Source organism: Jatropha curcas, chromosome 4 (assembly GCF_041381405.1).
Source record: "Jatropha curcas cultivar XTBG-Jc1 chromosome 4, XTBG_Jcur_1.0, whole genome shotgun sequence".
In the NCBI taxonomy this organism is placed as follows: Eukaryota; Viridiplantae; Streptophyta; class Magnoliopsida; order Malpighiales; family Euphorbiaceae; genus Jatropha; species Jatropha curcas.
In genome coordinates this window covers 21,510,869-21,523,574 of record NC_143154.1, presented here as the reverse complement: position 1 = coordinate 21,523,574, position 12,706 = coordinate 21,510,869, and the positions used below count along the sequence as shown (strand labels likewise).

The 12,706-nt window shown below is 30.2% G+C and overlaps 1 protein-coding gene across 1 annotated transcript; it reads right to left on the bottom strand.

The window, feature by feature from the left end:
- Positions 1–2,064: 2,064 nt before the first annotated feature.
- Positions 2,065–4,862, bottom strand: LOC105629536 (peroxisome biogenesis protein 16). Its single transcript, XM_012211146.4, has 8 exons — positions 4,606–4,862; positions 4,369–4,426; positions 3,858–4,074; positions 3,442–3,734; positions 2,955–3,223; positions 2,771–2,838; positions 2,596–2,657; positions 2,065–2,393 (listed from the first exon to the last, which is right to left on the bottom strand). Exons 1-8 carry the CDS (start codon positions 4,672–4,674, stop codon positions 2,332–2,334), a joined length of 1,098 nt encoding a protein of 365 aa, XP_012066536.1. The 5' UTR covers positions 4,675–4,862; the 3' UTR covers positions 2,065–2,331.
- Positions 4,863–12,706: the final 7,844 nt, after the last annotated feature.

Sequence of the window (12,706 nt, the reverse complement as noted above, 5' to 3'; positions counted from 1 at the left end):
AACAATTTATATGGATATAAATCTGTGTTTTGAGAACCGGACCAGTCAATGAACCAGTAAAGGTAGGAGTTCATTGAACCGGAGGGTTCAACCAGATTTTTATATATAATAATTTTAATATATTTATTAAATAAAATTAAAAATATAGAATAAAAAAAACTTTGATATCAAATTAAAAACAGTTTCAAGTTTGGCTTTTACAAAAAGAATAAAAAACAATAAATAATTTTAAAAAAATAAAATATGACTAAATTTAATACTAAAAAATTAATTAAGTACAATAAAATATATTATTATGTTTCACATGTGGTTTCAAAGTTAGGCAATTTAATTGTTTTAATTAATATATACTTTGGGCTTAGAAACAAATAAATCCAAAAACTAAAAAATCAATGGGCCCAATTTTTAAGAGGCCCAAATTAAAAAAATGCTCACATTTTCATAGGAAAACCCTGAATTTAAATCAAACCGGTTTTTAACCAGTTCGATTCACCGATTTTTAGCAAAGTTTTCACCAATTCAGGCCGATTTTTTAGACTTGCGATTTCCTTATGCAACTTGGACCGGACCATTGTCCGGTTCCCAGTTAAACCGGTCAAACCGGCCAGTCTGGTCCTATCAATGATATAAACCATAACTAATGTTGTTTATATCTTTTTAAAAAATCATATCTAATCTAATCTTGATTGTTGATGCAGTTGGCAAGGTACATTCCAGACTCTACGGCTGGATTAGTTTTTGGAAGCAATAACAATGTTCAAATTATATATTAATGTTTGCATGTAGATTTGAACTTAGCTAGATAGCCAGGTAAAATACTTGTATTAATTATTAATTAAGTATATAGCTATAGATTTCATTGATAAATGATAATCAACAGTAAGTATTCTCCCTATTAGTTTCAGTATAAACATAATCTATATGAACATCTTCATATTCAAACTATAATTAATGGACAATTTTTCTTTTTAGATTAACAAGATCAGCATGCTAATAGATCGGGTAAGGAATGATCATGTAAAAGGCAACATCAAAGGGTTGGAAGCACGGGAAAAAATAATTCAAAATTATGTATTTAAAAAACAATAAAAACAATAATTGAATTTTTTTTTTCTTTTATGTATTTTATTTTATTACATTTATATCTTAAGTTTTGAATTTTTTTTTCTTTTATGTATTCATTTTATTACAGAATAAGTATTTTATATAAATTTAAGAATTAAGATTTTATTTATAATATTTCCCCATATCTATTATTCATTTTTTTATTCTTATGTTTTCAAAAAAATTCAGGATGCACGATTCTTTTAGATTATATTATAATTTCTATAATTACCCATGCATAATGTGAGAGTTTAGGGATTAATTATCTTTTGAAATTTGTGAGAGTTTAATGATTAATTATCTTTTAAAATTTATACATTATAAATTAAAAGATTTTTAAAACAATAATTACTTAAACAAAATTTAAATATTTCGCATGCGAATCGTGGTTAACGACTGGTATGCATAATTAACCCTTTCAAAATTTTTAAATATTACTTTTCAAAATTTTTAAATATTATTTTTCAAAATTTATTTTTAAATAAAATAAACATATGTGCGTGAGATGACGAACAGTTGAAAACTTTAATTTTACACAAAATTAAGACTTTCAAGATTTCTAAATTTTTATTTTTTTAAATTTATTTTTAAATAAAATGAACATGTTTGTGAGATGACGCAGAGTTGAAAATTTTAATTTTAAAAATATATATAATATTTTATTGTTATATCTATATATCTATAATATTGAAACGTATTTATTAGATCATATTGTAGAATTATACATATACAATTATAATGAATTTTAAACAAATGATGATATAAATTAAACTGATGTGTGTATATATACACACAGCTGTTTTATTAATTAACGTTATATTCATATTCAAATCACATGAAATTTTGTTTTAACATTATAACATTATAAATAATATAAGACAATATAATCAATACTTTAATATTAAAAAATAAAAATGAGTATAAATAACAAGTAAAAGAGAGCAATGACATAAAAAAAAATTTGAGTACGAATATAAGTATAGTCAATGTGCACGTCATAAAAGGACTAGTTATCCATAATCGTTTCTATCAACAAACATATTAAGATTATAGAAAATATGAGAGTGGGAGATCTCGAATCCTCCCACCACAAAGGTTATCGCCAATTTAGTAATAACATTTCAGTAAATAACATTTCAGTAAATAATGTACTAAAATAACAAACCCAACTAGATTCCTATATTGTGGCAGTATATCAGAAGACTAACTTACCTGCTGATTTGTCTCTCATGACCCTGACATGTAAGTGTAACAAGACTGAGCTCCAAGAACAAGCTCAAGAATTTTTACTGCATATTGACAAGGATACTTGTAAGAAGAATCTAAAATTTTAAGAAATTCTCCAAGGAAGAAGGAAATATAAGTAGAATACACTAAGTACTATAGTCAAGATGTGCTTCAGTGATAATAAAGACAACAAAAAAAAAAAAAAAAAAAAAAAAAGAACATAACACTGCAAAATTTGAACTGAAGAGAATATACAAAACGCACCTGTTAGAAGTCCGATAACCGGAACAGGTTCCAGTAGTTTTTCCTTGCTTACAAGTCTTTGCCTGAAATAATAATTAACAAGGATTGTGTAATTTCTTGGATTAACTATATCGGAAAAGATTCCGACTTAGACACTGCAAAAAATAAGAAAGGAACTTGCAAAAAAAATCAGTACCTAATGTACTTGCCAAAGAATGGATCTCTCATAAGGTAAAGTGCCCATAACAATTTTCTTCTTTTTAACTGATTCAAATGCAAAATCGACACCTATTTAGAATAACATATATAAATATATATGCTCTGAATTAATGAGCCTTATGCATTAGAAAATTGCAAAAATAAGATACAATAGTGCAAACCTCATTCTTTTCAGAGCCAGTAAGATTAAGCTCTTGTCGTTTTCTGCTATGCCTGGACTTTGTAGCTTGTGTTAGAAAGCCTATTCCAACAAAGTCCATAGCCAGAGAAAGGAACCAAGGGGTCCAAGACCAGATTCCATATTTTCTGATAAACAAGACATAAATTAGAGGTCTTGTGATAAAAAGAACCTCTCCCACGACAAATAAACCTCCATGAAAACCTTTCTCAGACAACATTGTGGAAAGTGGTGTTCTCTCAGTCACAGGAGCTGTATAGAAATAATTGTAAATATTAATGGCATAAATAGAAATCTAATGGCATAAAATTTTCTAGAATTTATTTGTAATTTCATATTTCCATGTCTCCAATGAATGAAGATATTCATTTCACTCCCAAGAGTTCAAAATAATAAAACCAAATTCTAGTATTAAATGATTTATATTTCAAAGTAATTTATACCAAAAAACAGATAAGAGTAATATTTACATGGAAGCTCCATAATGTCATGCTGATTTTGATTCCCACCAAAAGATGCTGGGTCAGGTATCATCCTAGCATTTTCTCCAAACAAGCTCAAAGCAGACAATGCCTGCCCTTCTAAATTCCTTGGATTCTCTTCTGAATGACCAAGTTTATTATTATGGCTTCTAGGCTTTGAAAAATCTCCAGTGTTACACTCAGAAGATAAATTTGAATGCTTTTCAATATTTGGTGTTTCTCCTCCATGCAGAAGCATCTTATATCCACTATTCCAGAACAAAGCAAGCCTAACTAAAACCCTGAGTATAAGAATATGCAATTATAAAGAGTAATATACATATATATATATATACCAGAATTAAACCTCAGTTTAACTGAATAAAAATAGTGACACACACTCCTTTTGCGAAAAGGCAGCTTACTTCATTGCTTCTGTAAAAGCTATGAAATCCCATTTCTTATCTTCACCATAATAATGTTCTGCTGTAACTTCAACAAGTCTTTCAAACTCCTTTATTGCGGATATACAAAATGAATAAGGGAGACAAAAAGGCTCCACAAGGCTTGGATTTATCTGGGTTGGAGTGGAGTCGATTATATGCTCATTGATAGCAGTGATTATGCCCAAGATAGCACTTACTGCAGATGGTTATTGAATTGATCAATTCAACAATTCCAGGCAATAATAGAAAATCAAAAAAGGAAAATTGAAAAACTCAAAGGAACTCAAATTTGCAACCTAAGTTTATTTTCTTTTCTTTTCTTTTCGAGTCTAACAAAATAACAAATTGCATTCGGCAAACCCAACAGAATCACAGAGCAGTTTACATGTTGCATATTAAACCAATAGAAAACAAGAATAAGGAACGGAAAAACCCTGCCAAATTCTTAACTCAAAAGAAGAAGCCAAATGTTACCAAAATTTCAAAAAACCTGCTTCTGATGCTATTTCTGAATCGGAAATCCGCTCAGGAAGAAGCCATGTCACTCCCTGACCAAAAATATTCAATACCCATATCAGATATTACTCGAATATATAAACAAATTCCATAGATTTTCATATTTGAACCCAAAAATAAAATCATCAAACGCAAACCAATTCGTAAAATACTCTCCTTCCCCAAGACCTTCTGAAATTTAATAGTCATAGGTATAGAACACAGAGCTTACATTGGCAAGAGAATCGAGATTGTGCACGTAATCTTTATTGCTTCTAACCCATCTTTTATAAGCCTCCATAGATTCAGAATCTCTATCCAGAAAAAGAAAACTGATAGAGAGACTCAGCTCTCTAAATCAAACTCTCTTTGGTTTTCTTCTTCAGTAGTAAATGGATGGGTTAATTATAGTAACAGTGTCTTAAACACTTTTGAATTTTTTTATAAAAAAAATTAGAATTCAGTTTTCTTTTATTTTCTATAAATATTCATTTAATTTAGCTTTTCTTTTTCATTTTTTCAAATTTTTTTTATCTTATATCTCTTATCAAAACTACATTTGAAAAATTTCCCTGATCCTCTTTTGATTACAAAATGAAGTCAAAAGAAAAAATGCTCAATTTACTTCGAGGTGTAATATTTATTTTCCTCAACGGTCAGCTTTTTTATTGTTTAACACCCTATAAGAAAAGAGGTTTGTCCTCTTATTGTCGAACTCAAAAATTTGTCTCTATCGACACAGTTTTCTTCCACAGAGCCTCCAGTGCTAATTTTCTTTTCCACTTCTCCGTCTTCCTTCTTTAAAATACAAAGAATTCTTTGGCTTTTAAAATTCTTCTCTCTGTTTTTGTTTTTCTCTCACGCACTTACTTTTGTTTGTTTCCTTTCGCTCTCCAGCTTAGTTCTTTCAATGTCATTTTCTCTTTGGAAAACACTTACCACACTAGTACTATTTTTTTTTTAATTTTTATTGCTCTATAGACTAGGTGCAGGTAATAAATTTCCTTTGTGGAATAGACGTTCGTATACCTAGAATATTGATCCTATATTGCACATAAACTTTCTTTGGTTGTCATTTTCACGTTTCGAAAACGTTTCCTGCGGAGAAACGCTTATGAACTCTTCGGAAATATTTTGGAGCCATTTCCCTAAATTGAGTAATTTGGAAACTCATTTTTCCTCTCTAAATACGTTTCCATAAACGAAAACTCTCAAAAACTCATTTCTCTAAATAAATATATAAATAAATAAAAATTCATAAATCAAGTATTTTTTTATGAGTATGAAACTTGTAATTTTTTTAATTATGATTAAATATTGATTGGACTTTAACTTGTTGAATATATTTAATAATTTATAATAATTTATATTTTTATATTTATAAATATAATCCTATATTTTTCATATTTATGTGTTTCTCCCACATTTCCGTTTCTTATATTTTAAAAGAGTATTGTTTTCCTATGTCCGTTTTCACGTTTTCATGCTTCCATGTTTTCGTTTCCGTGCAACATAGGATACACCTATAGATCACACTAATTCTAAATAGTATTTTAATTCAAATGACCGTATTTATAAAGAAATTCGACTTAATTTCACCCATAGTTTCTCTACTCAGAGGGTCATTATTTTGAAGTCCTCCATCTCAATTTTGTATTATAAAACTGTCTCAACACTTTACTGTTACAAGTCTAAAAATTAATACAATTTTATGATACAAAATTGAGATGGGAGACTTTAAAGTGATGACCCCTGAGTTGAGGAACCTTGGATGAAATTAAGCTAAAAAAATTCTTAAATAGACTAGGTCTACCATGTCAGTAGCTATAGCTCCATCCACTAAAATAAAGTCACCTCAACAGTTTGTTTTTTTCCATTCCACATTAGCAACTAAGGCTCCATTTATTTCCGTAAAATAACTTGTAGGAAAATATTTTTCATAATTTTTCATTGTTTGAGGCGTTAATAAGTCAACGGAAAATATTTTCTTAATCCAAGGAAAATTAAGTCATTTTTTTAAGGAAAATAACTTTCTATATTCAAGAGAGTAAAATATTTTTTAGACTTTGATGAACCTTATAAATCCATATTTTTTAATTTATTAATCATCGTAATCATTACTTGTTGGGTTTCAATATCAATAATACACAGCGGAATAATATAATTATAACAAAATAATTATACCAACAGGGATCTGTTTAAATGATTAAAACAATAAAATTATTTAGAAGAATACATCTCTTGCAGATTCTTTGAAACTTCGATCTACGCAGTTAGGTTGTTGCAAACCACAAACCGTCCAAGTATCCAGCCTCTAGTAGTATCCACAGGAATGGATAATTAAAAAACTCTAAAACTATTTTAAAGGATTGAAATATTAGAGCGTATAATGGTGCTAGCTATCATGGGCTCTATGTTTAGTTTTGTTGCTATCAGCAACAACTCACGGTTAGACTGTATCTTAAATCTTATATATAAAAACCTTATGTCATAGATAAATAAATTATTGTTATTTATTTAAACCTTTTAAGTAAATAAATTATAACTAAAATATAGATGTGCCTATTTATTTATTTAAACAATTTAAATAAATAAATCATAATACATATAATAATAGGATTTTAAATTTAATCAATTTTATTTATTTATTTAACTATTTAAATAAATAAATCATAATTAAAATATTAAGTTTATTTAATCTAAAATTTATCTTAATAAGTTTTAGACATAAATCAATTAAGTCAATACTTAATAATTTAGGAAAAATTGTAATTAAATATAAATTACAATTTTATCCTTAATTTCACAAAATTTATTTGTAATCAAATCATACTTTATTCGATTCTCTTTTTCACTATCTCATATCCATTCTTATTTGTGTGATCTTTTAAGTTCCAAAAATGTTGGCAATAAATATAAATTAAGTTAATTAATTAATATTTGAAGGCTAAGTACATTGTCTAGCAACATGTTAAGACTATCCAAATATTTAGAAAGTTAAAGTGGTTTGAATTAAAATTTCAGTGCATGATTTATCAGTGTAATTAATATCCTTCATCATTAATGTTCTGATTTCGTAATTAGTTATGGAGTGTATCTGTTTTACTAAATCATGTTAGTTCTTTTAATCTTATCCATTGATCATTTGAATGTAATTCCAAATTTAATTTGCTAATTTCATTTTATCTTGCGCAAGGATTTCTTAATCAATACTAGTAGAGAAAAATTAGAACATTTTTCCTGATTTACCTAGAGTGATGAATTCTTTCTTAATTACACAAAAATCTCCATACAGGTCCTACTATGTCCAATTAATCATTGCTTATTATCGTGAAAGAAAAATCAAAATATATACATCCCCATATAAGATAGCTTAGTAATTTGAAGTCAAATGATCACTTATACAACCATCACTTGAGTATTCCATAGACACAGACAACTCTCCGTATAAAATTTTCATGCAGTTCAATTCAGTGAACTTATTTAAATAACAAATACCTATATATTAGTTCTAGCTATCACATATATTTGAACTTATAATATTATTGTTATTATTATATTAGTTCTAGATATCACATATTTAAACTTATAAAAACAGTTACTTTCCTAAGGAAAGAACATAATATATACCAGTCTCAATAGCTCTAATCATTGTCCCATAATGAGGAGAACATTCACTAAGAATATTTAGAGACCTTGCTTTAATGCAAATATAAAACTCATAATTACAACCACATTATAATTTGTTTTGCAAAGCAGTATTGTCTCATGGACTTTATTTTTTACCAAGATTCAAATAATAGAATATAACAGATAAATAAATGCCTTTTATTGATAATAAAAATATTTACTATATGAAATATTATATTCAAAATATAACCAATCAAATTGGCTATAGGGCATATACATAAAATAGTAATAAAATACATAAAATATTTTGAGCAATACACAAAATAGTAATAACATTAAAATTTATCATTAATATTTTTTTAAAATTTAGTTTCATTTCATTTCAAAAGAATATTATTTTTTCTTAATATACATGGAGTTAATGTCATTAATAAAATTAATAATATCATTAATATTTAATAAATTAATAATATTATTAATATTTTGTTAACAAATAATAAAGCTTTCAATTTCTTTTTTTTAACAGCTAATAAAATTAATAATAATAATAATATTATTATTATTATTATTATATTAATTCTAGATATCACATATTTAAACTTATAAAAATAGTTACTTTCCTAAGGAAAGAACATAATATATACCAGTCTCAATAGCTCTAATCATTGTCCAATAATGAGGAGAACATTCATTAAGAATATTTAGAGACCTTGCTTTAATGCAAATATAAAACTAATAATTACAACCACATTATAATTTATTTTGCAAAGCAGTATTGTCTCATGGACTTTATTTTTTACCAAGATTCAAACAGTAGAATATAACAGATAAATAAATGCCTTTTATTGATAATAAAATATTTATTATATGAAATATTATATTCAAAATATAACTAATCAAATTGGCTATAAGGCATATATATAAAATAGTAATAAAATACATAAAATATTTTGAGCAATACACAAAATAGTAATAACATTAAAATTTATCATTAATATTTTTTTAAAATTTAGTTTCATTTCATTTCAAAAGAATATTACTTTTTCTTAATATACATGGAGTTAATGTCATTAATAAAATTAATAATATCATTAATATTTAATAAATTAATAATATTATTAATATTTTGTTAACAAATAATAAAGCTTTCAGTTTCTTTTTTTTAACAGCTAATAAAATTATTATTATTATTATTATTATTATTATTATTATTATTATTATTATTTTAAAGTAATAAATAAAATAATAATATTATTAACATTTCATTTTTCTTTTTAATAACTAATGAAATTACAAGTATTATTAATATTATTTCAAAATAATAATATCATTAATATCTATCATTAAAAATTCTTTAATTTTATTTTCTTAAATTAAGATCATTAATGATATATACTAGTGATATTTTTAATTTTTCAATAATTAATAAAATTAATATTCTTTCAACCTAATAAAACGTTTTTGCTTTTTATTTAATAATTTATGAAATTATAATATCGTTAATATTATTTTTAAATTAATAAATTAAATGATAACATATTTGATATTTTTAATTCATTTTAAACATAAATATGTGATAAAAACGAGCTCAAGCCCTTTAAAGTTTACTCAAGGAGGCCGAAGGCTGCTGCTTGTTTGGTTAGTGATCCAAGAAATCAGAGGAATGATTCAAGGAATGAAAACGGGACACATGTCACAGTCAGTTATGATGGGAGTACCAACACAGCATAAGAAGGGAAGCAAGGACAAGGCTGGGGGGATCTTTTTTGCATAGAACTTTCGAGCAGAGAATTCTGTTGGAGAGCTTTTACTCTTGGCTTGGTCCTTTGAATCAAGATTTCCTTTTATTTTGTTCTAATTATTTTTTTCTCTATTGTTGCTACTAAGACTGTTGTAACCACGATTCCGCTATTTGTGGATTTCATCTCACCTTTAATACAAAATCTTCCTTTCATTCATATTTGTCTACAAATATTTATTTACTTTCAAGAGCTGGTTATTCTTTCCTCTATCAATTTGGTCCGACCTGCCGGATCTCAATTTCATACCCACAATGACAAACACAAGACAAGATTCACGATTTGAACAGATAGAGAAGAACATTTCCACCATTGAAAATCACCTCACCAGCCTTGACAAATCTCAAGCATCCTTCCACACAGAATATACCCAAAACCTCACGTCCCTCACAAACCAAATGTCCTCACTCATAACCAAGTTTGACCAACTTATATCCGCTCTCTCCACCGGTAGAACGCAAACAGAATCCGGAGACTCCTCCTCTCCCAAATAAACGCCTTCCCATGCACAGCACACACTGCCGATTACAACACCCATCATCACACCATCAAACACAACACCCACCTCTATTCCAGACCAGATTAAGAAGGTTGACATGCCTCTATTCAATGGGTCAGACCCGATAGGCTGGATTGCACGAGTAGAGCAGTATTTCGAGCTCCGCTGAGCGAAACCAAACATGAAGATTTTGATGGCACTTGTGGCTATGGAGGGAGAAGCTCTTCATTGGCTTCGATGGGTTCGGCAACGCGGCCCTACTTTTTCTTAGGAACAGTTAAAAGAAGAAGTAGCCACTCAGTTCAGCAGTGATGACTCTAACAACCCTTATGAGCTCCTTGCTGCCGTAAAATAGACTGGGTCAGTCCACTCTTTCATTGTGAGTTCATCTCAAGAGCTACCTAAGCCCCATCTCTCTCCGACCAACAGCTCTTAGGTTACTTCCTCAACGGCCTCCGCTGCGACATTCGCCTTCGCCTGCGTTCACCAGATACCATTGATCTGCGGCGTGTGATGTGGGTGGCAAGAGAAATTACCTTTTCTCCCACCAAACAGACCTTACCTACACCACATTTTGGGCTGGGCCCAAAACCTCCAGGCCCTAGTTACACCATTTGCCCATCTACCACTTCTCTTGTCCATAAACGTGACACACCTCCTTCCCTCAAACCACCAGATCCCTCTACATGTCCTTTAGCCCTTCTTGCACCACCCCTGAAACCTGCCACCCAAGTACACCAACCAAGAACCACCCGCCACTATTCCCACCAAGAATACCAAAGCCTCAGAGCCAAGGGACCCTGTTTTAAGTGCAAACAGCCCTACTCTCCCCTTCATGAATGTCTCAATCGTGCCCTTCATGCCTTAATTGCTAGTGAAGATGAAACCATGGTGGATGCGGATCAAATGGCTGAATTAGAAGCCACAGTTGAGACCAAATCTCCTGTCACCTGGGATGAAGCTCATTTCTCCAATATAGAGCTTTCTCTTAACTCAATTGGTGGAATTTCAAAGTCTAAAACCATGAAACTCAAAGGCATTTTTTCTTCTATGGAGGTCGTGATCATGGTAGATAGTGGAGCAACCCACAACTTCATCTCCTCCCAACTAAGCACTGAACTCAGACTTCCAATCACCACCACTCCGGTATATTATGTACGTCTCGGTAACGGTCATAGAATTGCAGCCTCGGGTATGTGTCGCTAGCTTCAGGTACGAGTTGGCTCCTATGAAATTGTGGGAGACTTCTTTATTTTTCCATTACATGGAGTTGATTTTGTTCTGGGCATAGCTTGGCTTGAAACCTTGGGTGATATACAGAGTAATTGGGCTAACATGTCTATGGCATTTTGTCATGCGGGCCAGCCAATCTCTCTAGTCAGTGATCCGTCTCTTTTGCGTACTCCTTCTTCCATGAAGTCTATCTGCAAACTCTTAAATATAGACTACTCTGTTTTGCTTTGGGGAGTTGAAACCGAAGTTTCCCCGTTACATGATTGTGTGCTTTCATCCTCCCAAGAGTTGGCATTGCACAGGTTGCTTGAGAGTTACCAGAAGGTTTTCGAAGAAATTCAGTCCCTTCCACCACATAGATAGGATGATCATCAGATTACTCTCAAACCAGGGCAGGAACCGATTTCTGTTAAACCATACAGGTATGGCCACTTGCAGAAAGATGAAATTGAAAAACTTGTATCTGAGATGTTATCTACTGGAATTATACAACCAAGCCATATTCCCTTCTCCAGCCCAGTTCTGCTAGTGCGCAAGAAGGATGGCAGTTGGCATTTTTGCGTTGATTACCATCAATTGAACAAAGCCACTATACCGAACAAGTATCCGATTCCTGTGGTTCAGGAGTTGCTTGATGAACTTTACGGCGCCTGTTTTTTTACCAAACTAGATTTGAAGTCAGGATTCTTTCAAATCTGAGTATCAACACCTGACATTCACAAGACAGCTTTTCGGATTCACATAGGGCACTATAAGTTCTTGGTCATGCCCTTTGGGCTTATGAATGCTCTTGCCACTTTCCAAGCTGTTATGAATTACATATTTCGCCCTCACCTTTGCCGTTTCGTGTTGGTATTCTTCGACGATATACTTGTTTATAGTAAGGACTAGAACTCTCATCTTCAAAACTTATCCATAGCTCTGAACCTTCTACGACAGCATCAGTTACATGTTAACCCAAAGAAGTGTTCCTTTGCCAAGTCATCAATGGAGTACTTAGGTCACATCATCTCAAGAGAGGGGGTTTCTATGGACCCGGCTAAGATTTCTAGTATTCTCCGATGGCCCACCCCAAATTCTGTAAAATCTGTCTAGGGATTTTTGGGACTTACGGGGTATTATTGGAAGTTCATCTGCCATTACGGTCAACTAGCTCGGCCTCTCACTTCACT

What these genes read in the sequence shown, in the direction of transcription:
- LOC105629536 (XM_012211146.4), bottom strand. Translation starts at nt 4,674, where the DNA reads ATGGAGGCTTATAAAAGATGGGTTAGAAGCAATAAAGATTACGTGCAC. An exon ending in ATCTCGATTCTCTTGCCAAT is followed by an intron (nt 4,427 to 4,605) that starts GTAAGCTCTGTG and finishes ATTTTTGGTCAG; the next exon opens with GGAGTGACATGGCTTCTTCC. An exon ending in CTGGCTCTGAAAAGAATGAG is followed by an intron (nt 2,839 to 2,954) that starts GTTTGCACTATT and finishes CATTTGAATCAG; the next exon opens with TTAAAAAGAAGAAAATTGTT.